The following is a 26,972-nucleotide window of genomic DNA, read 5'->3' as shown; positions in this document are numbered from 1 at the left end:
AGCTGCTTCATCAATGACCTTCCCTCCATCATAAGGTCAGAAATGGGGATGTTCGTTGACGATTGCACAGTGTTCAGTTCCATTTGCAACCCCTCAGATAATGAAGCAGTCCGTGTCCGCATGCAGCAAGACCTGGACAACATCCAGGCTTGGGCTCGTAAGTGGCAAGTAACATTCGCGCCAGACAAGTGCCAGGCAATGACCATCTTCAACAAGAGAGAGTCTAACCATCTCCCCTTGACATTCAGTGGCATTACCATCGCCGAATCCCCCACCATCAAAATCCTGGGGGTCACCATTGACCAAAAACATAACTGGACCAGCCAAATAAATACTGTGGCTTCAAGAGCAGGTCAGAGGCTGGGTATTCTGCAGCGAGTGACTCATCTCCTGACTCCCCAAAGCCTTTCCACCATCTACAAGGCACAAGTCAGGAGTGTGATGGAATACTCTCCACTTGCCTGGATGAGTGCAGCTCCAACAACACTCAAGAAGCTCGACACCATCCAGGACAAAGCAGCCCGCTTGATTGGCACCACCCTAAACATTCACTCCCTTCACCACCGGCACACCGTGGCTGCAGTGTGTACCACCCACAGGATGCACTGCAGCAACTCACCAATACTTCTTCGACAGCACCTCCCAAACCCACGACCTCTACCATCTAGAAGGACAAGGGCAGCAGGCACATGGGAACAACACCACCTGCACATTCCCCTCTAAGTCAGACACCATCCCGACTTGGAAATATATCATCGTTCCTTCATCGTCGCTGGGTCGAAATCCTGGAACTCCCTACCTAACAGCACTGTGGGAATACCCTCACCACACGGACTGCAGAGGTTCAAGAAGGTGGCTCATCACCACCTTCTCAAGGGCAGTTAGGGATGGACAATAAATGCTGGCCTGGCCAGCGACACCCACATCCCATGAACAAATAAAAAAACAAGGAGAAACTGTTTCCAGTGGCAGAGGGATTGGTAACCAGAGGACACAGATTGAAGGTGATTGGCAAAAGAACCAGAGGCAACGTGAGGAAACATTTTTTTGTGCAGTGAGTTGTTATGAACTGGAATGCACTGCTTGAAAGTGTGGTGGAAATTGATTCAACAGTAACTTTCAAAAGGGAATTGGATAAATACTTTAGGGAAAAAATTTGCAGGGCTATTGTGAAACAGCAGGAGAGTTGGACTAATTGGATAGCTCTATCAAAGAGCCGGCACAGGCACGATGGGCCAAATGGCCTCCTTCTGTGCTGTCCCATACTATGGTATTATGATACTATGAACTTGTTCCAGACTTTAAGTAGTGTATTTGTGCTATTCAGTATCTTTCCTATACTGATTGCCCATAAATAGCTCTCTTCATAGATAAACCTGTTTACTGATTTTGCATGTAATGAAAAGTGTCTGACATGGATGATATTACCCACCTTCTGATGTGATAAGATATAGTAGAATTCCTCCTATTTTCTATCCATTAGCAACTACAAAAAGAAGCAGGATTATTTACCCTGGAGCATTCTTTTTCCCATGTACTTAATGTAACGAACATGAGGAATAAAAGTGAGGTAATTGCACATTGACCCAGAATATGACGCTCAATGAGGAGGGGTCGTCTTAATTGTTAGCAAGAGACATTTACTGATATGCTGCTGTAAAATGGCTTTTTTTTGCTTAACAGTAGTTAGAATTTTATGTGGTAAAATTACAATTCTTTATATCAATTTTACAATTCTTATAAAATGAGATTTTCTACACATTTATATGGAATTTTTTTTATAGCTAAGCTCTATGCATTGTCCCTCTTGATGCCCTCCTTTAACCAATATGGTTACTCTGTGGACATAGCTTCTATTCGTCTCATAAGTATGAGGAGGGTCATAAAGCATCCTGGCTTAAAACTGCAAAAGACATCCAGTTGTCAGCCTTGCCTCAGTGGTAGCATACTCACCTCTGAGTCGAAAGTCTTGGTTTCAAGGCCTACTGCAGAGACTTGAGCACAAAATCTAGGCTGACACTTCAGTGTAGTACTGAAAGAATGCTGCATTGTTGAAGCTGTTGTCTTTTGGTTGAGACTTTAAACCAAGGCCCTATCTGCCCTCTCAGTTTAATTTATCATTTATGTCATTGCTGTTTTTTAGACGTTGCTGTGTGCCATTTGGCTGCCATGTTTCCCCACATGACAATAACGACAACTTGCATTTATATAGCGCCTTTAATATAGTGATTACAGTTCAAAAGTCATTTGTTGACTCTGAAGTGCACTAGGACATCCTGAGTTTGTGAAAGGCGCTATATAAATGCAAGTTCGTTCTTTCTCTTTCAAAGTGGTAGAGTTCACATGTTAATCAAATTGGAATTTCGTTGCTAAGCTGCCAAAGTTGAAATCCAGCGCTTCTACCTGTTAGAGCTGTCTTTGGCCCCGTACTAACTTTTACCGCTGTTTTCAGTATCTCAATGGTACTTATTTTCTAGGAAGTATAGAAGCTGATGTGTTGACAATCATGCAGGGCTGTAATTGAAGGTATGTTCAGGTATATGGCATATACTCACTTTCGAATTTTGGAGGGAAGCATAATATTCCCTTTTGTGCAGTACTGAGGGAATGCTGCACTGTTGGAGGTGCTGTCTTTCAGATGAGGGGCTCAACCAAGGCCATGTTTGCCGTCTCAGGACGATGTAAATGATCCCATGCCACTATTCGAGGAAGATCAGGGGAGTTCTCACGGTGTCCTGGACAACATTTATCCCTCAACCAACATGACTAAAACAGATTAGCTGGTCATTTATCTCTGGGATCTTGCTGTGCACAATTTGGCTGCTGTGTTTTCCTACATTACAGCAATGACTGCACTTCAAAAGTACTTCATCGGTTGTGAATGTAAGCTCTAACTCCTTTTTGTCAGCTGTGAAGGCCAGCAAACTTTTGCCTACCTTCTCTTTTCTGATTTTATCTTATCCTTCAAGGTTCTTATTACCATTTCGGTCATTCACCATGCAGTGAGGAACCTTAGAATAGTATCATTTTCAGTAGTAATATAGTTGCTTAATGCCATGCAATGGATCGCCTTGAAACTTTCCATGCATTCTGGTTTCAGCCTGGTTCAGCATTGTGACATCCTGAAAAGTCAACTAATCAAAGATACCTTTATATTGATTGACATCTGCTTAGCCAATCAGAGAGTTATTGGAAAAAATTGATTGAAACAAGGTGGACACTACAAAACAATATGTGCTTCAATGCAAAAAGGTTCCCATACTTGAAAACATTCAAACAAGTTCTGATTGGGAAGGAAGATTTACTAGAGTATTACACATTGTAGGTTTGTGGGTTGGGTTTTTTTTCCATTGCGCTATTAGAGCTGTTTTACTCTTTGGTAAAGTTAGATCAGACTTTCTCTTTACAGTGCTGATTTCCCCCATTCAGTCTGGTTTACTTTTTAAAAGTCCAACATTTTCTCCATTTTTGATAAAAATGAAAACAAATGAAGAAATAACTGAGCTTTGGGTATTTTTAAAACAGAATAGATCAATTTTGTTCAACTGTTGAGCAGCAATTGCAGTTGATTGTACTATCTAAAGCAAATGGAATGCAGCTCTTTGAATGCTTTTTAAAAATTTTGTTTTTTTTCAAGTTTACATTAATATAACTAAAGTCTTGCATCTTGTGCCCATCCATCGCATTATACCTTTCAAAGCTGAATAGCTTGTTTTGGACTGTAGGTTCCATGTAAAAACTGGTGCTTCTTTATCAGTTGGTGCAGTCTCTTTTGACTCTTGTGATCAGAAAATTTGGCCACACATCTGTGGTTGGCTTAAAACAACATATGTGAACCTCTGCTACACTCATTGTGGGGCCATCTTATTTCAGACTCGTGTCAGTGATTACTCTCTACACACATCCCCCCGCGCCCCCCCCCCCCCCCCCCCCCACGCCAAATCTCCATCTTGACCCAGGCCAGTGAGAATGATGCCACCTCTTCCCGTCTCCCAGCTTCCCTGTCTCCATCTTATCTGAGAACAGTGTCAATAATAGCCAGTCTCCATCTTATTGGGAGAACTGGGAATGGAACCAGGTTGCAGACAGCACTGTGGAGGATCACCACTCTCTGGGTTGCAATCATGGTGAACAAAGTCAGTGGTAGGTGGCAATCAGGAGTATCACCAAGTCGTGCACTGTGCTCAGTATTATATATCCAGTACTAAAATTGCCTCAGTGTCACTGCAACCATGTAGCAAGTGATAACCATTATTTTGTAATGTTTTTGATTCAAGCTAATAATCTTCAATGATTGTGCACCAGTGTGAAAACCACAGTGTTATCCATTTTGTTATTCTTTACAATTTTCTTTGAGCGATGAATGTTTCTAGCTACCCAAATCAGTATTACCCGATTTTCCATTTTATACCATTCGTTATCTCCCAATAAAATGTTCCATTGTGCTTCCTGAGACAACTGGCTATTGTCAATGTAGCTCAGTCATATGAAGTGAAACATATCAAATGTATTTTTTTTTCAAGATGCAGATGATAAGCATGGAGCTCAGAATCCTAATGAAAAATGGAAACAGGAAAAAACTGAGGCAACTGCTTGTGATCTAGTCTTCAAGAATCCTAATAACACTCAGCAGCAAGAAGATCTGGTTAAATGCCTGTTCCCTCAAGCTGTGGCAGCTGAACACAAACCCCTACAACCCTGTCTCAGAACAGTGCATGATTCTGCTGAATGTGGGACTTGTTCAAATAATGGCTTGAATATGTTGCAGGTAAATGGACCCACCCATTCTTACGAGAAATCTCAGGAGCTCCTTCCTTCTCCAAATTCTTCACAGCACCTATTTGCTTTGGAAATTGACTCCGGTGATTGGACACAGCAGCAGCACCATGACATTCCTAGAACTTGCAACTCTTACTCAGAAGATGATGGATGTAGCAATTCCAAACGTGAAACTGACACCGCTGCTCCTTTACCAAAATCCAGCACAATGACGATCACACCAGTTTTCTCGGCACAGTATTGTCAAAGAATAAACTCTGAAATTAAGTTGGATATTCAAAGTAAGATGGAAGCAAACAACATAAGGTATAGTGTTTTTCTTTATTTCTTTTAATGCATGAAGTAAATTTATTTTGTTAATCGGAAACAAGAATTTTTTTTAAACACAAGAATATTCAACATTGCAGGTAATTAGTGCAGTTTATTATAAAACTTACCTTTCACCTCTTGATCTGTGATAAATTCATCCTGAGAGAAGGAGTTCAAGGCTTTTGGTTGGTTTGCTCCACTCATAAAATGGAGTACTCCACACACAATGCTACTGCCTATCCAGATCCCAAAATTATCCAAATGTATAAGCATTTTTACGATCGTTGGGGATATTTTTGTAGCCTTAATGTTCCTTCCTAAGCAGCTTGAAAACATTGTTGGATTAGAACAAAAGCAATGAAAGCCACATGGCATTCTGCTTGGATTGGGGCATTCACATAATTAAGAGTATCCCAGCACCTTCCAGTAGTGATTCTGACTCTGATATTACCGCTTCCCCAATGACTAATTGTGCAGACATAAGCTGGACACAAAAGGCATCAAGGGGTATGGGAGGAGAGCGGGAATATGGTATTGAGATAGAGGATCAGCCATGATCATATTGAAAGGCTGAGCAGGAAAGGCTGAGCAGGCTCGAAGGGCCGAATGGCCTAATCCTGTTCCTATTTTCTGAGCTGAAGACCAATTAATATTGAAGAGAGCTGGCTAGCATTTACTGCTTTGCAAAGGAAGGAAAATCTTATTTACTTTTGACTGACTTTCATTTACCCATTTAAAAACATTGGGCCAGAATTTGCTGCAAAAACAACAGTGTGTGAACGACGCACGCCGTTATAAATATGCAATTCGACCAGCAACTTGTAGCGAGGAAGAGAGACCCTGTGAATTGCGAATCGCCACAAGTTGCTGGATGGTTTGCGCCGCTCTGCTGTTAGCTTCATGAAAACGGCATCTCGCAACCTCCCATGAGTTTCAGGAAGTTGCTGCATTTGCACATTAATTGTCCATTAAACGTTCCACAGAAAGTTAAGTCTAGTAATTAATAGTGCACCCTATTAACGACATAATAATTGTTAATTGCCAATAAACCACTCTGGCCCAGAAAGCAAACAATTTAAAGTATGGTGTCTCATTCCTTCAGGTAGTGAATTGTTGTTGGAAAGTTTTAAAATATTAAATTTAAAATTTTTAAATGTTTTTTCATTCATTTCCTTTCTGTCTTTTTTTCCCTCTTAATCCAATCTTTCTTTCCCTTTCTTTATTTCTCTTTCTGTACCTGATTTGACATTGAATTCACCCACCCTAATTCACCTTCCTTCTCTGTCCTTCCTCTGTTTATTTCTCAATCCTTAATTGGTTAAATTAAATTGTTGGTCCCGTCATTCACCAAGGTCCCAGATGCCCTGTTGCCCTCGCCATGACATTATCAGCTCACACTTTCAGCAACTTACAGGACAAAAAATTGTTGCGCTGCAGGGTGCAGGATAAAGTCTAACTAACCGGGCATGCCACGAGATGCCCTGCTCCAGCAAATTCCAGCCCAGAGTGAGTTAATCGAGGGCCTTTTAGAGGTTGTGTTGAATACAGCTCAGTCTCTATTTCAGCATCTTACTATTGCATCTGTTCTCACAACCAAGCAGTTAAGCATTTGAACAAGATGTCTATAGTGGCTACAGTTTTATTTCTTGCATTCAAGAAAACAGACCACATGAAGACAGCAGCTAAAATACCAAAACTGGAGTGAGTAATTACAGTGACAAAACAATTGCAAATATGTTTTAGATTCAAACTCCAAACCACAAATCAAATTTGTAAGCAATCTCACTAAAGAGAAACCTCTGTAGAAAGTGAATTTCGACAGAGATTCCAGGTGAACGCTCCACTACCCTCACCTTGACCTGCACTAATATCCGTTCGCCCATCACTTCCATCTTTGCTGGCCTTCAATGGCTCCCTGTTCTCCAACGTTGAATTTAAAATCCTTCACCTCATCTCCTAAGCCTCCACAACCTCACCCTACCCTACATCTGCAATCTGCTTCATCTTAATATCCTCTCCTACATATTTTGACTTTCTGTGCACACCAGCTCCCCTTGCGCCACTATTGGTGCCAGAACCGGCCACAACCTCATTCCTAAACCCCTCCTCCTTATCTACTTCCCTCTCTGCTTTTAAAAACCTTCTTAAACCCATCTCTTCAACAAAGCTTTAAATCACTTTTCCCCCCAAGATGGCTGTGTCCCTCTAAAGCACATTGAAATATTTTTCCACATTAAAGATGCATATGAATCCAAGTTATTATTGCAGGTACATTGCATCTAATCTCTGTGATTTATGATTTCTGAGATTGAGTGTAAAATGACAAAATTGTTGTATTCATAAGAAGTTACAGTGGGAACAAAGAGTGATGCATTGCTGATTTTTTTTCTCTGAGATAAACATGCTGTGTCACACACTAATAGAATCTGAGGTTTGCAACTGTGACTCTGCATACACTGAGTTACCAAACCTTAGTTGTGTCCCAGTGGGGAAACAGCACTCAGGTCAGCTGCTTCCCCACAGAGAGAGAAGGAAAGACAGAGCGAAATTGAACCTGAGTTGCTCTTGTTCTTCCACACGTGCAAGTTATCAATTTTCAAACAGGACTTAGATAGGCCTGGAAGACCATTTCATCAGTCGCCTTGGTTTGAAATGGTGAGTAATCCAGAGAATCCCAAAATGAGGAAGAGAATAAAATAGTCAAAAAGAAAGAGTTGCATCCTCAATGGAAAAAATAAGAATGAGAAAAGAAGGTGTAGCTCATCTGGCATGCCATATAGTTTAGGTCTCTTACAGGTTATTCTTTTGGTGCTGTTCCATAGTTTCTACATTCTGTTGTTGCTCCAAGTGTAAACACTGCAGCACAGGAGGTGGGAACTCTAGAGCACTTGTGGGGAGAGAGGGGAAAGTTCAAGAGCAGCGCTGAGAATAGAGGAAGGCCACATGGTGACTGAGGCAGGGGAGGGAAGCCCAACAGTGGTATTGGGAGGGGAAAAAAGCCCAATGTGGCACATAGGGGAGGGGAACCTGAGAGCAGTACTAAGTGGGGGAGGAGTCCAAGATCGGTGCTAAGAAGATGGCCCAAGTGTGGCACCTAGGAAATGAAAGATGAATATGCCATTGTGAACTGGGTGAGGGTAGAAGATTGGCAGCTTGAATTGAAGGGGAGAGGAAGAAAATTACCAGCATGCGATGGTGGGTTAGAAGGAGAGATTGTATCTGTGACCTGGGGGAGTGTTGGAATGGAGAGTGTCTCTGTGAACTGGGGAGGCATGTTGGAGTGGAGAATATCTCTGTGAACAGAGGGAAGTGGAGAGTGTCTCTAAACCAGGGGAAAGATGCTCCTGGGAGACTGTGTCTTTGAATGAGGGAGTTGAAAAGGGAGAGTGATTCTGTGAACTGCAGGAGGGAATTGCAGAGGGAAGAGTGTCTCCAGGAAGGGAGAGTGTGACTGTTGTGATAGTTTTTAGGGAAGTGATAGTCTAGTTGGTCTGTTGAAAACCCAAATGTCATTTATTATTTTTCCTTTTTTTAGATTAAAAATCTAAAAGTGTTTAAAATGAATAAGAATTTTTAATGTAAACTTGAAATGTTTCCAGGAGAGCATGCCTGCCAAGAAATGCTTCAACAGTTTGAAGGAATATACACAATTCTAAATTTGTTGTCTTCTGCCCTGACTGTGTTATGTACGACTGGCTTTGAATCTCCTATTTGCTAAGAAATTAACTGAAACTTTTTCCCCCGTAATGATTACCTGCTACTGCAAAGAAGTTTCAAAAATGAAGAAAATTAATGAATTCCCAATTGCCAAAGAGAGAGTAGTTTTCTATTAAATTGAGCAAATGCTCTTTCCATTTTAGATTTTAAGAAAATGTAGTGCATTGGAGAATTCAAAATGTTGGAAAATGCAACAAAAGAGTGTCAAATCAAAACTTTCTGAGGCATGACCTCAGACCCTCTTAGAAAATAAATCTTGTGGCTTGAACATTTGTATCCCTTTTGAAGAATTCATGTACCAAAGTTCTTAACATGGTTGAAGGAATATTGTGTGCAGCTACAGCTTAAGTTAGAAAACTGTCCTGGTGCACTTTTAGTCTTCTGTTTATAGTTTTTATTTTTGTTTGAAGATCCCACCAGCCCCAGGAAATTCAATAAAATTCGTATTAAAAAAGGTTTAAGGTTTGCATTTGTATTCAGAACCATTTTGGAGTTGTCAACTTTTGTAAACTTAAGCTTTTGCATTTTTTCTCGGTTGACGCTGAACGTTTTCAATTCACTCTCCCCCTGTTGAATCAGAACTTGATTTCTTCTCTGTATGTGTCAATTGCATTTTTTTCATTTTGTTCATGGTCTATATGAGAAAGGGATAATGGGAAAAGGTACAGAGGAGAGAAGACCAGTTCCCTGGTGTAAACTACATGAGCTAGGAAGCAAGATTGGAAAAACGCAAGCTCTGCATTTAAGAAGGAAGACAGTAAAGTGGGGACCTCATCAATGTATATAAAATGCTAAATGATAGATGAAGTAATCTCAGAATGTTACTTTAGAATAAGCCAGAAAAATTGAATTTGCACTTAAATTTGTAAAAAAAAATAATTTTATACTTTACTCTAAGACTGATGTTTGGAACAATGTTGCTGGATAATAGAGACAAAAACATTGGAGATCTGCAGAACTACAGAATAGCAGACATGCAGACTCCCATCAAAAACTATTGATACATTGATCATCCCCTTTAAAAAGGTGTTGGATCATTATCTGGTTAAGGAGATTAAAGATTATATCGGTAAGCTAAGACATAGATGATCAAATATTCAGTGGATCGTTGTTGCTGTGGTCCTGTTAGGAGTGTGGGAATTGCAAAAATTTAATGTAGCCAATAAGCTCAATAATGTAGATTATAGTGTTGGTGAGAATCCATGGCATTGTGGATTTACATAATCTCTTGAAAAGAGTTAGCTTGATGGACTGAAAGGTCTTTTCTTCTTGTGGTTCATATGTGCTTCTGTGTAATCAAGAAAGAACTGATGCTAGCTGCTTTTCCATCTGGGGTTTTGACTCTGTTGTCGAAGTGTGGAAAATATAGAGTGCCTCCACTAGCTACTCGGGGTTTAGCAGCTGTTCAGCATGCCACAATGGAATTGAGGAGCCTTTTCTGTTTATCCAAAGAGTTACAATTTTTAATGAAGCCTTGCTGAACTTGGTAGTCAATCCCAGGGATCACCACTTCTCAGGCTTTAAACCCTTTTTTCAGAATTTTGCAGTCGATTTTGATGAGGGATGTGGGTGTACAACTTCCACAGACCAGCAATCTATAATAGATTTACAATTAATGATAAAAGGGTATGTTAAATAGCTTGGGTAGGTGACCTTTTCTTGCCTCTTCAAAAACTCATTATGCTAGAGTTAGCTTCGGTGTAAATTTTTTATTAAAAACTGAGGAGAATCCATTTGATCCAAAGATTTTGTGCACAGGGAGGGATTGAATAGAATGCACCACCTGCTCAAGTTAAAAAGCTATCCAGAACTTCCCATTAATCTGGACAATTTTTTTGGGGGTGTGGGCGATAGGTTGATAAAGAAAGCTGTCAACCAGACTTAAGAGGAGCACTCGGGGATGTATACAGTTGCTGTTAAGTTCCCTGAAAGCTTTATCAATTTTGTTTGTCACTGGAAACAACTCCATCCACTTAATAGCCATAATGACTTTTAAGCCTTCAAATTGATTGGTGTGGTGACCTAAAAGGCTGCAGGAACTCGATCCCTATGCAGAAAATATTGAGCACTCCCTTGCTTATCTGCAAGCAAATTTAATTGTTCAGAGAAAAAATAATATTTATATTTTTTTCTTGCACTGATTCTGTGAAGTTATTTACCTATGATCCAATGTTGAAGGACCACTAGTCCTTATGAAGTGCGTAAGATTTAAAAGACTCGAGATTACCATTGGCATTCTGCACCTACCATTGGTGTTAAGCTTAACGTAGGTGACAAATGTACAATAGTGGAAAATAATATCAGGAATGCTCTACAGATCTGCTTACCAACTATTACAAGATTTTTTTTAGTTAGGGCTTTAACACATTGAAGACATGTGACACATCAACATAACATCAGTGACCACACATGTGAAATAGCTCATGGGCAGTGAAACACTTAGGGACATCCTGAGGAGACAAAAAGCACTATATAAACACAAGTTATTCCATTAATTTTGTTGAAACTTGCAGATTGGGTAGTTAAGAGTGAAGCACCCCATATTGTCATGCTAATGTACGGCATGCTCAATATGGTCATATTGATGAGGGTAGTGTGGTTGATGTTGTGTATATGGACTTTCAAAAGGCATTTGATAAAGTATCACATAATAGACTTGTTAGCAAAATTAAAGCCCATGGGATTAAAAGGACAGTGGTAGCATGGATGCAAAATTGTCTAAGGGACAGAAAGTAGAGAGTAGCAGTGAATGGTTGATTTTCAGACTGGAGGGAAGTACACAGTGGTGTTCCGCAGGGGTCGGTGTTAGGACCATTAATCTTTTTGATATATATTAATAACCTGGACTTGGGTACACAGGGTATAATTTCAAAGTTTGCAGATGACACGAAACTCGGGAATGTAGTAAACGATGTGGAGGATAGTAATAGACTTCAGGAGGACGTAGATGGACTGGTGAAATTGGCAAACACATGGAAGATTAAATTTAACGTAGAGAAATGTGAAGTGCGTCATTTTGGTAGAAATAATGAAGAGAGGCAATATAAACTAAATGGTACAATTTTAAAGGGGGTGCAGGAACAGGGAGACCTGGCTGTGTGTGTACGCAAATCTTTGAAGGTGGTAGGACAAGTTGAGAAGGCTATTTTTAAAAAAAAGCATATGGAATCTTGGGTTGCATTAATAGAGACACAAAGTACAAAAGCAATGAAGTTATGCTAAACCTTTATACAACACTGGTTAGGCCTCAGCTGGAGTTTTGTGTTCAATTCTGGGCACCACACATTAGTAAGGATGTCAAGGCCTTAGAGAGGGTGTAGCAGAGATTTACTAGAATGGTACCAGGGATGAGGGACTTCAGTTATGTGGAGAGACTGGAGAAGCTGGGGTTACTCTATAGAATTAGATTGAAAATAACTTGTAGAATTGGATTGAAAATAATCAAAACAGGCTAATGGAATGCTGGCCTTTATATCGAGAGGACTAGAATACAAGGGGTTAGAAGTTATGCTACAGCTATGCAAAACCCTGATTAGACCGCACCTGGAATACTGTGTTAAGGTCTGGGCACCGCACCTTAGGAAGGATAAATTTGCCTTGAAGGGAGTGCAGCGTAGATTTACTAGAATGATACCTGGTCTCCAAGCGTTAAATTACGAGGAGAGATTACACAAAGTAGGGTCGTATTCCCTGGAATTTAGACGATTAAGGGGTGATTTGATCAAAGTTTTCAAGATATTAAGGGAATTGATAGGGTAGATAGATAGAAACTATTTCCACTAGTTGGGGAGTCTAGGACTCTGGGACATAGCCTAAAAATTAGAGCCAGGACTTTCTGGAATGAAGTTAGGAAACACTTCTACATGCAAAGGGTGGTAGAAGTTTGGAACACTCTTCTGCAAACAGCAGTTGATGCTAGCTCAATTGTTAATTTTAAATCTGAGATTGATAGATTTTTGTTAGCCCCATATCCCTTAATAGCTTTGGTTAAGGCAGGGATATGGAGTTAGGTCACAGATCAGCCATATCTCATTGAATGGCAGAACAGGCTCGAGGGTCTAATTGCCCTACTCGTTCCTATGTTCCTCCAATTGCGCTTGTTTGGGGGAGTGCATTGCATTGCACTCAGATGCACAGGCACCCGTGATCACATGAATCCTGCGAAAATGAGCTGACCAGCAATGAATTGAAGTCTCCCTTGAGGAGAGTGAGTTCTGGAGACTCGAGGCGCAAAGAGCTAAATGCCGCTCGCAGATATCCTGACCACAGAGTGTACAGGCCTCGAATCAGTTATCAGAGATGCCTGAGGAGCTGGCTGTGCGCCGCCCACAATTCACTAAGGGTGCTATTGGCTGACTGTATGAATTGCTGCAAAATGATCTTAAGCCTCGGTCAGACAGGCGAATTTGGGGCAGAATTTCCTGATAGCGCCCATGGAGGAAGCTCCAGTCCCCCCATTCTTAAAATGGCAATATATTGCAAAGATTATTAAAATTGCACTCCTGCTCATATACACATACAGATACAGCACTTATATCTTCATAGTGCATTACCCTTCAGGACTAATAGATTTGCAGATCCAATGGTAAGCAAACAGTGAGTAATTTTGTTTACAAACTCTGGAATAGTAACCTGAACTTCCAAGTGGAATGCATTTTAACCACTCCCCTTGGCATTTCACAGTTTTGCGAGTATTGTAATTTTTGCAAGAATTCTGGGGGAACACTTATTAAAAATGACCAGTATCAATAATTATTGTTACAGAACAAAACATTATATTGTGGGAAGATAAGCAGCAATATGATGTTTGATGTACTATTTATTTTTTAAATTAAAAATTGGCCAAAAGCTATAATTAAAGTTGACATTACAAATAGTAATAATTGCCAAGAATTTTTCTCTTAGATCAAAATGATGCGAGCAGATATTTTAAATTAATTGTAAATACAATGTCTGCAAAATGAAAATGTGAAGATAGTTTGAGTGCTGTTGGATTTATTTTTTAAAGGTATTTTATATTTGTCCCGCTTTTTGAAGTATTTTGCATCGTATCTGCCTTGCTTTGGCATGCCACTTCACATCACATAATGGGGAGAAAAAAAGAGAACTATCATATAAGAATAAGATTATAATAGGATTATAGGTGAGGAGAAGCGAGTTTTACTTAGAAACAATACATTCTTTTGTAACGAATAAACCACTACCAACTGGAAATAATACAGAGCATAAGTCCTTTAATTGTTGCCCCATGTGGAAGTAGGGCACAGATTTCAATCATAAATCCCAGCATAATGAGTTCCCATCTGAATCATACTATCTGGATGGAGGTGAAGCCCCTCTTGCTAATAGGGGGAAAATCATTAGGTAAATCATCGCAGGTTACTTTTACACCAGTCCAGTGTGTGATTGGCAGAACCTTAAGATGAAGTCACCTTCTTGCCTTTTCTACAAATGAATAACATTTGAATGGGAATCAATAAGGAAGAGAGAAAGATACATTTTAAAATGATAGTGCACTTTGTGTCAGCATCAAACACTCCCAAATTAGAAATAATATAATTGTAAACAATTTTACAACACCAAGTTATAGTCCAGCAATTTTATTTTAAATTCACAAGCTTTCGGAGACTTCCTCCTTCCTCAGGTAAATGTTTCAGGAGCTCCTTGAAGCCTACGCATTTATACATATCGAACAATACATGGTGTTTACAGACTGCCCCTGCAACTGCCCGTTGCCAAGGCAATCACCGTGTTCAGACAGAGAGGTGTCACCTGCAGAACCCCCGAATACACATTCAACAAAAAAACAAACAGGGAAAAAAAAACAGAGAAAAAAAACAGAGAGAGGCAGAAACATCCGGAAGGCAGAGAGAGCCAGCAAATGACCCATTATATTAAAAACAGATAACATTTGTTCGCTGGTGGGGTAACGTGTAGCGTGACATGAACCCAAGATCCCGGTTGAGGCCGTCCTCATGGGTGCGGAACTTGGCTATCAATTTCTGCTCGACGATTTTGCGTTGTCGTGTGTCTCGAAGAAATAATTTAAGTCTTGCTGCACACTAAAGTTCTGTTTACACTGCCTCAACATGTGCCTTAACTGTAATTTCAAAAGAGGGTGCCTGCTAATCTTTTTTTTGCTGCACACACCATTGTTATGGACTATATGAGATTACAATGTTTAATGCCAAATTGGGCTGCATTGCACCCATGAAAAATTATCCCAAGTTTATTTCACCTAGAACCTTAACAACTAACAGAGAATTGGTTTTCAATTCATCAGTTTGAGCAGCATTTAAATCAGGGTTCCAAAAGTGCTAATCCATTGTGCTGCCCATTCCCCAGGGAAATACTTTTAAAAAAAAAGCAGCTTCTCAATTTTCACTGAAGAATGCTAAAGTTTTCTGCACATTTCATTCTGTGTAGTGTAGGAGAGACCGGGAAATTTAAGAATTTAGCAAATACTTCTTTTGTAGGTAAATGTATTGTACAGCTTTGTCAGTCTCAGCTTGATTCAGTTGGTAGCACGATTGCTTTAAACCCAGAACTTTGTGGATTCAAGCCCTGCTGCAGAACTTGAGTGTATAATCTGGGCTGGCATTCTGACGCATTGTTGGGAGAGTTCTGTGTTGCCTGAGGTATCATGCAGCGTCGATGGCAATTGTGGCTATAATGTATGTTATGCAGGGAATTTATTTTCTAGTGGATCCAGAGGCGTAGAAAATTTTGATTTTTGACATTTTATTTAGTGCATTTTGGAGTAGATGTTTATGCATATTTTATGTGCATTACTTATCATAGTATCAGTATGTTTAGAGCACAGAAGGAGTCCATTTGGCCCATCGTGCCTGTGCTAGCTCTTTGAAAGAGCTATCCAATTAGTCCCACTCCCCTGCTCTTTCCTCATAGCCCAGTAATTTTTTTTTCTTTAAGTATTTATCCAATTCCCTTTGGAAAGTTACTATTGAATCTGCTTCCACCACCCTTTCAAGCAGTGTATTCCAGATCATAACAACTCTCTGCATTAAAAAAAATGTTTTCACATGTCGTCTCTGGTTCTTTTGCTAATCACCTTAAATCTGTGTCCTCTGGTTCCTGTTCCTTCTGCCACTGGAAACAGTTTCTCCTTATTTACTCTATCAAAACTGTTCATGATTTTGAACACCTCTATCAAATCTCCCCTTAACCTTCTCTGCACTAAGGAGAACAACCCCAGCTTTTCCAGTCTCTCCACATAACTGAAGTCCCTCATCCCTGGTACCATTCTAGTAAATCTCCTCTGCACTCTGTCTAAGGCCTTGACACCCTTCCTAAAGTATGGTGCCCAGAATTGAACACACTACTCCAGCTGAGGCCTAACCAGTGTTTTAAAAGGTTTAGTATAACTTCCTTGCTTTTGTACTATGTCTCTATTTATAAAGCCCAAGATTCAATATGCTCTTTTAACAGCTTTCGCAACTTGGCCTGCCACCTTCAAAGATTTGTGTACATACACCCCCAGGTCTCTCTGTTCCTGAACTCCCTTTCAAATTGTATCATTTAGTTTATATTTCCTCTCCTCATTCTTCCTATCAAAATGTATCACTTCACACTTGTCTGCTTAAATTTCATTTACCACATGTCTGCCTATTTCACCAGTCTGTCTACTAGGGCTCGATTTTCGGTGAAGGAGCGACTTCCAGGTTCCCCAGTGACGTGTCCGAGTGCGCGCGCGCTTCCTGAATGCGGAAGTCCCACCGGCAATTAAACCAGCGGGATGATACGTGGCATGGTTTGTCAGCTCGTTGAAGTACTTGAAGTACTTAATTGTTTTGACATTTTGGCAGGGGTGCGATTTTGAAGCATCCTTAGCGTGTTTCCAGTGCTGTGGGAAACACTCCCTGTTGCAACAGATGTGTTTCAGCCAGCAGCCATTGGGAGATGCAAATGCTTATTTGACAGGTGGGGAGAAAGCATCATTTATTGCAGCTGGGCATCATGTCACTTCAGAAAAGTTTTGGCTGCAAGATCTTTGTGTTTTCACTCAAAATTCCTACTTTCCACCCAAAATTCTGCTGTTCAAACATATTTAACTACTTTGCGGACCCCCTCAAACTCACACCATCAGGATGGGGGGGGGGCGCCATGGCTGCATTCACCACTTCATCTGAGGACAAGCAACATCATCTGCCTTGCTAGGCACAGCGTCCACCTCCGTCACGTGGAGCTCCACAACACAATGCTGCGCCACAGGCACCTGCACAACAGCACAGAGAGAGCGAAGTCGCAGGAGGCAGTACCTCCTACAGGGTCTACAGACCGAGGCTTAACTTCCTGGACCTCTCTGAGGAGCAGTGCATATGGAGGCTCAGTCAGTCGCCAGGTAGTCGCAGACATCTGCAGCCTCCTTCCGACCGAGCAGCATCTTCTTACCTGTCGCTGTCTAAGTCACCATTGCTCTCAACTTCTTCGCCTCCGGATCATTCCAGGGTGCCGCCGGGGTCTCTGTTGTCTGCACACAAGTGCATACGGCAGGTCACCGACTGCTTGTTTTGCAGGGCCTCGCACTACGTCAACTTCCCCATGGACAACCTCAGCCAGACGGAGAGGGCAGTGGGATTCCACGCTGTGGCTGGCTTCCCACGGGTGCAGGGTGTTATCAATTGCACCCATATAGCAATACAAGCACCTCCACACGAGCCAGGACTGTTCATCAACAGGAAGAGGTATCACTCCATCAACACTCAGCTCATTTGTGACTACCGCAAAAGATTCCTTCGCGTGTGCGCCAGATTCCCTGGCAGCTGCCACGATTCCTTCATCCTCCGGGAATCCAACATCCTGCCCCTCTTCCACGCACCGAGCACCCTTAAGGGCTGGCTCCTCGGGGACAAGGGATACTCCCTGCACACGTGGCTCATAACCTCTCTGAAGAACCCCATCACCAAGCAACAGCTTCGATATAACGACAGCCACATTGCTGCCAGGTCTACAATTGAGCATGCTATGGGGCTGCTCAAGATGCGCTTCAGGTACCTTGATCGTTCTGGGGGAGCGCTTCAAAAGGCACCAGACAGAGTGCGACGCATTATAGTCGTGTGTTGTGCCTGGCACAACAGAGCGGGGTGCCGCTTAAGGAGGCCCTAGCCACATCTGCCACCACCATTGAGGAGGAGGAGGAGGAGGAGGAGCAGGAGCAACCCATGGGCAGAGCAGCGGCTCACCTGGCTGCTCATGAGGCCAGGGGGTCACTGATATGTGAACGGTTCTCCTAACATCAGACAGTGTGAAGAGTCCAGTCCTCAGATCACCTGGATAGATCAGCGCCCACACCAACACCCCCTCTCCCCCCACCCCTTCCTGCACAAAACAGTCCTGCAACTACACATACACCCACTGTAGAGTGACCCAATGGGTGGCATCAAGTGTCGACATTCATGGTGAACCTCATGAAAGGGCCTTATTACAGAAGCTAGTCAAGAATGGCCAAGACGTGGCAGTAGTGGTGACAATAATAATATTTAATGTGAGTTTAACAAAAAGCAAATATAAATAAAAAACATGAACAACCGTCAAACACCCTTGTGCATATGCTTCGTGCTTACAAAACCTTCGCCTTTCACTTCCGACTACTTCTACGTGGTGCATCCCCTGTGGCTGCAGCAGAGGTAGTGGCAGGTTGCTCTTGTTCATGCCCTGACTGATTAGATGCTTTGGGCCTACACCCTCTGGGTTTCGGTGCCCGTGAGGGCCCCTCCAAAGACTGCTCCACCTGCACCTGTGCAGTGGCAGACTCAGCCACCTGGAGAAGAGGCAGCATTGCGGGTACTGGTTGAGAGGGGGGCAACAGGTGAGACGTGGGAGCACTTTGAGTGGTGTCCCTACTTCCATGTCCCCTTCCGCCATCATCCCTCCCCGGGCCAGGCCCACACCACTCCTACTACTCTGCTGGACAACAGTTTGGAGGACATGCGTGAAGCCTTGTAAGGCCAGTGCTAATGTATCTGCCTACCTGTTTAAGGTGGCAGAATGTTGTTCACTATGAGTCCGAACGGCCGTTGTCGGGGCCTGAATGGACTCATTTGTGAGCCGTGCATGAAGCTCAATGGAGGCTAGCCTTCCCTCTATCGCAGACATCCCTGCACTTACCCGCGACAGTATCTCAGAGACTCCCCCCGTACCTGTGCCACCATTCCACTCCTGCAGGAGTTGGACTCCTCTATCCTCTGCGCTATTGTGGAGAGTGCACGTGGCACCTGTTCCAGCACCTGGCAAATGTGCTGCTGCCCCTTGATCATTCTCCTTTTAAAGGATGGCCCCCAGGGTTCAGCATCTGTGTCCAGCTGAGCAGAGTCTGGAGAGGAGACTCTCCACAGCTGCCCCTGCCACCATTGTCTGCTCGTGCTCATGTGTGTGGTAACTCACCATGTGCGACCCCAACTAACTGCGGACTAGGACCCACCAAGGGTGAGTATCTGCACTGGCTCGCTCAGGTGTGAGGCCGGCAGGTCCTCTGAGGAATCGCCCTCTGCTGCTGGTGACCTCCTCTGTAAGAGAGCAGAAGGCAATATTAAGCATCATCATAGATGTGTCATGTTGCAATGAACATACTGAGGATCTGAAGATGGCAAGGCATGTTAACATAAATTCAGAACGTGTGAGATGAATGTTGAAGTTCTGTCACCAGACGTTTGCGGGTGCCAGTCTCGGGGTCCCCAACGGACAGGCACTCGAGGGTGTGGCTCAGCTCCAGCGTCTCCTGCTCGGCATCTGTGAGGATGACAATTTGTTGAGGCTCCCCTCCGGTCCTCGCCCTCTCCCGTGCATTTTGGGCTCTCTTCTCCTATAAGGGGAGAAAGTACAGACGCGTGACTGAGTTATGGTGACGTGGCCAACCGATGAATGCATTGGCTTGGTTGCGGCTGACTGTGAAATAGATGCATCAGAGGATGAGTATGAGACAGAGCCATGACATTGTATGAGGATTGGGTTGAGTGGTAGTGGTGGGGTGACTAATGGGGAGGTGAGAAAGTGCAGGTAAGTTGAGGGTGAGCCTTAAGTGGGTGTGGGGAGTGATGTGCTAGAGTAGTGTTGGCAGTGCAAAATGAGTTGGGGGGTGGGGCGGTGATGTGGAAGACAGAATGTAGGAGAATGAGTAAGTGTACTCACTTTTGGCTGACCTAGTTAGGTCATAGCACTTCCCGCACTGGATCTAGGTGCGGAAGATGTTGCTGCTGCTGGTATCCTCCTCTGCCACCTCAAGCCAGGCTTTCTTGGTGGCAGAGATAGGCCACTTCCTCCTGTCTGCCGGGTACAAGACATCCCTCCTCCTCCTCACCCCATCCAGTAGCACCTGGAGTGAGGCATTGCTAAATCTTGGAGCAGCCTTTCCCCTGTGCTCCATTGTGGTGTGTGGGTGTTTGCTCCAGGAGCAGCCGTTGGAGGACTGCCCCTTTAAATAGAGCTCCTCCAGCTGACAACTTGTGATGTGGGTGCGCAGTCCGCCAGCTGCGCAACTTTCGGACGGCAAACGGGGAAGCCACGTTAAGTGGCTCCAATTGACCCGCGATCGTATGGGGAATGGACATTTTTTATTGGGCGGGTTAGCCACGTGCCCAATCACCCCCCCGCTGCCATTCTGCCTACCCGCTACTATCGAGGCCCTAAAGTCTGTTACTGACCTCCACATTGTTTACTACATTTCTGAGTTTCGTGTCATCTGCAAACTTTGAAATTATCCCCTAAATACCCAAGTCTAGGTCATTAATATATATCGAAAAGAGCAGTGATCCTAATACTGACCCTTTGGGAACACCACTGTATACTTCCCTCCAGTCTGAAAAACAACTGTTCACCATAACTCTCTGCTTTCTGTCCCTTAGCCAATTTTGTATGCACACAGCCACTGCCCCTTTAATACCATGGGCTTTAATTTGCTAATGAGTCTATTATGTGGTACTTTATCAAATGCCTTTTGAAAATCCATATATACAACATGAACTGTACAACTCTCATCAACCCTCTCCGTTACTTCATCAAAGAACTCAATCAAGTTAGTCAAACATGATTTTCCTTTAACAAATCCGTGCTGACTTTAGCCCATACTTTTCTAAGTGCCAATTAATTTTGTCCCAGATTATTGTCTCTAAAAGTTTCCCCACCACCGATGTTAGGCTGACTGGCCTATAATTGCCAGGTTTATCCTTCTCTTTTTTTGAACAGGAGTGTAACATTTTTAATCCTCCCGTCCACTGGCACTGCCCCCATATCTAAGGAGGATTGGAAGATTGTGGATAGAGCCCCTGCAATTTCTACCCTTACTTCCCTCAGTAACCCAGGATGCATCCCATCTGGCCTGGGTGACTTTTCTTCTTTGAGTACTGCCAACCTTTTAAGTACCTCCTCTTTATCCATTTTTATCCTATCCAATATCATTACTGTCTCCTTCTTAACTGCTACATTGCTTCCTCTTCTCTAATGAGGACTGATGTGAGGTATTCATTTAGTTCTTCAGCCATAGCCTCTGCCTCCACAAGCAGATCTCTTTTTTTGTCCCTGATCTGACCCATCCTTCCTTTGATTACCTTCTTACTATTTTTATGTTTATAAAAAACATTTGGGTTCTCTTTTATGTTAGCCACTAATCTATTCTCATACTCTGCCTTTGCCCCTCTTATTCCCTTTTTTAGATTTTGTCTGTACTTTCTGTGTTTAGTTTGGTTCTCTACTGTATTATGAACCTCACATTTGTCATAAGCCTCCTTTTTCTGTTTCATTTTAATCTCTATATCTTTAGTCATCCATGGAACTACCTTTGGATGTCCTTCCATTCCCCCTCATGGGAATGTGTCTATCCTGTACCCAAACCATCTCCTCCTTGAAGGTCTTCCATTGTTCAGTTATTGTTTTGCTTACCAATTTTTGATTCCAATCCAGCAGGGCAGGATCCCTTTTTAACTCACTGAAATTAGCCCTCCTCCGTTAAGTATTTTTACACTTGATTGTTCCTTGTCCTTTTCCATAACTAATCTAAATCTAATAATATTATGATCACTGTTGCCCAAATGCTCCCCCACTGAAACATGCTCCACTTGGCCCATTTCATTCCCCAGAATTAGATCCAGCACTGTTTCCTTCCTCATTGGACTGGAGACACACCAATCAAGAAAGTTCTCTTGTATACATTTCAGGAATTCCTCCCCCTTTTTGCCCTACACACTGTTACTATCCCAGTCTATATTGGGATAATTGAAGTCCCCCATTATCATTACCCTATAGTTCCTGCATCTTTCTGTAATTTGCCTGCAAATGTGCTCCTTCCCACTATTTGGTGGCCTATAGTATACACCCAATAGAGGAGCATAATAGCTCCTCTGTTGTTCCTTAATTCTAACCAAATAGATTCTGTCTTTGACCCTTCAACTACATCATCCCTTTTCAGTGCTATAATAGTTTCTTTGATCAATACTGCCACCTCCACTCCTTTCTTTCCTTCCCTATTTTTCCTGAATACCTTGTAGCCAAGAATATTAAGTACCCAATTCTCCCTTTCGTTTGAGCCAGGATTCTCATTGCCACTATATCGTAGTCCCATTTGGCGACTTGTGCCTGCAGCTCACCAGCCTTATTTACCATGCTATGTGTATTTACGCACATGTACTCCAAACTCATCTTAGACTGCCTCGCATTTATCCCTTGTTTGATCCCTCCTATTTCTGAACTATTCTTTACTCTAATGCTATTTGACTCTCCCATTCCTCTGTGCACCTCGTTTCTCCTTTCTAATATTTCATTCTGGTGCCTATCCCCCTGTCAAATTAGTTTAAACCCTCCCCCACAGCACTAGTTAACCTCCCTACAAGGGCATTGTTCCCAGCTCTGTTGAGGGGCAACAGTTTTTAGGACATACCCATTAAGCTGGATGTAATACTGTAACAGTAAATCATGTACATTGTTAATTAACAAAATAATATACTTTATTTTGGCTTGTTTCTTGCTGTACCACTATACTTTGAGCCGAGAAATGACTGCGATATTAAGTTGATATTCCTCTGTCTGCTCTTTTAAGGTAGGCATTAAGTCATTTATTTTAAATGGGTTTTAACACCTCTGTTAAAATAATGGACAAAGGAATATTGTAATAACATGTTAAATGTTTGTCCAGTAATTTCTAACTTTGCTTTCAAAATAAGTCATTAATAATCGTACAGTATAAAAATTGCTCTTCACTGCCAATGATCTTCATCAGAAGATGGCTGCCCATATTGCCTTCTCCTTGTGTAATTTGCCATCATGTGCTTTTGAAGCTAGATGTAAATCTTTTGATCTCACCAGGGAAGAGGTAGCCCATTTATTTCACAACTTCAGAATTGCCATTTTTGAGATGAGGAATGTTCTGCTATTTTAATTTATCCTTCTTCATATAATTATTCTGCTCTTTGATTCATGCATAACCCTTCGAAATCAAAAGCACATGGAGCAATGCTGTATAGTTTCATCTGAAAAAATCTTAAGCAAGGAGCCTTGCCTTCCCAAGGAACGCTGACACACAGTCGATGATGAGATGCACATAAACTGTTAAGCCAATGCTAGGTTTAAGCAATAGGTGGGGGTAAATCAATTAATGGACCACAAACCAGTCATAATTATCCATTTAGTAGTGAGTTGAGGATTACTAATCAGCCAGCATTAGTAATATTTAATTAAGTTGGTGAAAATGAAATATTTTATGCCATTAAAATAAGGAATGCATTTGAGGATTAAGCACGGTATTTTATAATAATGGAGTCTGTATACAGAAGTGGATTATTCATATATATTGATAATGGGGGTAAGGTATGAATGATTAAATGTATTTGTATGTGGAGGATATGTTGATGAAGACTAAGCATCACTCTTGGGGTAAATTTTCATCTATATTGCCTCAGTATGAATTATTGCTTGGGCAAAGCGCAAGGAAGAAAATCAGGGTGGCGGGGGGAAAGGAGGGTGGTGGAGGAGAAGGGCAAGGATTAAGATTACACACCAGTATCAGAGCCAGCTTAATTTTTCTTCCATTAACTTAAATGGCCTGATTTTCCGTTCAGCTGAGCTTGATATTCAGGCTGTGCTTGATATTCAGGCAGTGCAGATGAAAATCAACCCCAATTTGTTTAAAAATTATTCATATCCTTGCCTCCAAAAATAAAAAGGAAACAGAAAGCTACAAACACAAGTATTTGCAACATATGGTCAAGAGTTCTGGTACTAATTACGTGCAGTGCATTTTGTAAGAAAAGAAATTATTTGAAAGTGCTATTAAAATATTCTACTTTGAAATGATATTTACCGAGAAATGTTTTAAGGTCAGGTGTATAATTTCCCCAATATTATATTAACATCAGACATCTTTACATGTTAGGACATCATAGTAACTTTTAATTTTTCAGCTTTAGCTCGCCAAAAGCACTACTTGTAATATATGCTCCACACATATAAAGTCCCAAGAGATTAAGATTATCATGCTTTAGAATAACTAGGCCCACTTTATATGCAGCCAATATTTGCACAATCCAAGTCTTCAATCAAAAAGGTGCCATGAGCTCCTAAACTAAATTTGTGCATTCAAGTGAACTTTGAGCCTCACTAAATGATTTCTGTCTTTGATTTGTAACAGCAGAGCTGAAAGCAGAGGTAGTAATGCACCAGGTGACCCTTTAACCCCAGGTCAAGTTACCAAACTCACAGATGATAACAGGAGAATAGCATTCCTATTGAAAGAGTTGAATGCTGTGAGAGAATCTAATAAAAAGGTATGTTCTTAAAAGTTTAGATTGCTTGATTGTGCTTTGTGTTTGTGGCTTTCAGGATTGTCTTTAAACCTACACTTTATTTGCTGCTGTTTCAGGAACAGTTGTCTTTGTTATGTAGAAATGAAAAATGAATGGATTTATCATTAAGTACTATATTCTTTGCCTTTTTGACAATCTGTCAGGTTGGGGATGCCACATTTCAAGTTTTTATGACAATCACTGCAATTTCATTGCAGCTGACGCCTTCCACTTCCATAACTGCTAGCAAGGATGTCTCCAGATTCCTATCAACAACTTTGTTCTATATTTACAACTGTTGAGATTTAAAATGTATAATCTATACAATGCTAATTTACTTCAAAATATAAGTTTCTATATTACAAGGCCACTTTCCAACTAGCTCTGAAGTTTGGAATAGACTGCACAATATAATTTAAATACCTGTTCCATTCTGGACCCACAGTAAAACAGCCTTGCAAAATATATGCCACTTAATTTGCATTAATCCCATCTTGGGTATCATTAGATTAATCTGATATGAAACGGTAGACTTAGTGATATTCCACTGCATAACTGAAATTCAAACTGTCGAAGTATTTATCAGGTTAACCCATTTCAGGAGATAGCAGATGTTAGAATGTTATTTGATACCGTAGAATGTCTATCTTAGTTGAGGATAAAAGTTTTGTGTAAATACTGGATGTGTTTAATTATCTATACTGAAAGCAGCTTTCAGAAATATCTTCAACTTCAATCTTACATGCATTTAGTGAAAGTCACTAGCTTTAATCTATCTATCTAGTCAAAAATGGTATGCGCGACTTGAGTTTTAAAATATATACAACACACTATGTTTGTACTTTTAGCTTCAGGATAAACTGTCAGAAAAAGAGCGTGAGTTGGAAGTTCTAAAACTGGATACAGAATTGCAAGAAAAAGCAGTAGAAGCCAAAATAGCTGAAAAGGCTGCAGGTACATTTTGCGTGGAATTTCAGTAGTTGGATGAATATGTAAGAAGCTGTTGCAATTTGATGTGATGCAGTGAACATTAGCTGTGTTTGCTAAAGGTGTGAGGGTTTCAAGTTTTTGGCAGTTTTAAATGACATATAAAATGAGTAACTCTGGGATCCTGATACCAGCATGCTGAACAGCTTTACCTGAATTCATACTGATATTGGCATTAAATGCATTGTTAACACCATGTCAATTCAATCACAAAAGAAGCTGTTTGTTTTGTTGAAAGGCCTTGAGTCAACAAGGGAGAATAATGATTACCAGTGCCTTTACCCTCCATCCAGCAGTTCAAACATTGCTTATTGTTTTAACTGGTTCAAAGCATCACGGCATCTTTTGTTTGGATGTATTCACACTTATCTACAACTTAGCCCATTCTTTCAGAAGTACCAGCCCATATGATACCAACAATATGACTAGCTAAAGACAAGCTTTTGTAGTTCTGATTTAATTATTTTGCCCTCTAACTTGATAGTGCTACAAAGATGTGATTCTATTTAAACATGCATCTTTCCCTGGCCCCTCATCATAACTTTCAACTTGTAGTTCTTACTTTTTGATTTTTAACTTTATCTGTTTCAATCAGCTGCACTTTTCTTTTCATTTATGTAGACTGTTGAGCTGCTCAAAGATAATGGGCCGGATTTTGCTGTGAGTGGTGAACGAATGGTGGGCTTGTACTTGCCCATAGACTTTCTATTTGCTTTTGCAAGGCAGGTTCCTGAAAATTAAAGAGCCAAGAAGAACGATGCCCTCTACAGGGCATCTGGGACCTGTGTTAACAGGCCGAGCAACTGTGTGTCTCCTTAACCAATCAGATTGAAGCATGTTAATAAGCCAAGCAGAGACTGAACGAGAAAGTGTAAGTTAGAATCGTAAATTCAATGTCAAAGCAGGTACAGAAAGCGAAATAGAGAGAGTAAGAAAGATTGAATTAAAAGACAGAGATAAGAGACATAAAGAAAAAGTAAAAAAAAATGTATTTACAACAACAATTAAAATCTGAAGGAATAAGACTCCACGCTTGTTAAAGTCAATTTTCAGTGCCAGAGGAGTTGTTTGGCAGTCATTAAGACTTACCACACCGTTAAAAGGGTACTTGCATCAGAATGGACAAGCCCTAATTTTTTCTGGCGAATTCAGTCCGCATCCACGGCGTCAGTGCAGGTACTTCATGCTGTTGCATTCATTTGAATGGTGAGCCTGCCGGCGAGGTGCCGTTTTCGCCAAACTTACAGAGGAACAGTGTATCTCGTTCAGTAACTTCCAGATCTCCGCATTTAACTGTGCATGTGTGGTCGTCGGAAGATGCTGACCGATTTGCACAGAAATAATGGGTGAGCACTGTTAGCATTGCCGTTATTGTCACAGTAAAACCCGGCC

The 26,972-nt window shown here is 41.5% G+C and overlaps 1 protein-coding gene across 12 annotated transcripts in view; it reads left to right on the top strand.

Moving 5' to 3' along the window:
* mipol1 (mirror-image polydactyly 1) overlaps nucleotides 1-26,972 on the top strand; it is a 288,620-nt gene that overhangs the window by 100,990 nt on the left and 160,658 nt on the right. For 11 of the 12 annotated variants that reach the window (XM_067991462.1, XM_067991458.1, XM_067991457.1 and 8 more), the window contains 3 exons: nucleotides 4,524-5,085; nucleotides 24,440-24,575; nucleotides 25,442-25,547. In XM_067991462.1, the coding sequence (XP_067847563.1) occupies nucleotides 4,524-5,085; nucleotides 24,440-24,575; nucleotides 25,442-25,547 (804 nt within the window). The remainder of the gene's footprint in view (nucleotides 1-4,523; nucleotides 5,086-24,439; nucleotides 24,576-25,441; nucleotides 25,548-26,972) is intronic. The other variant, XM_067991464.1, reaches the window with a different exon arrangement.

This window comes from Heptranchias perlo, chromosome 10 (genome assembly GCF_035084215.1).
Source record: "Heptranchias perlo isolate sHepPer1 chromosome 10, sHepPer1.hap1, whole genome shotgun sequence".
Lineage (NCBI taxonomy): Eukaryota > Metazoa > Chordata > Chondrichthyes > Hexanchiformes > Hexanchidae > Heptranchias > Heptranchias perlo.
Note: the sequence above shows the minus strand (reverse complement) of the source record. Positions and strands in the feature narration are given on the sequence as shown.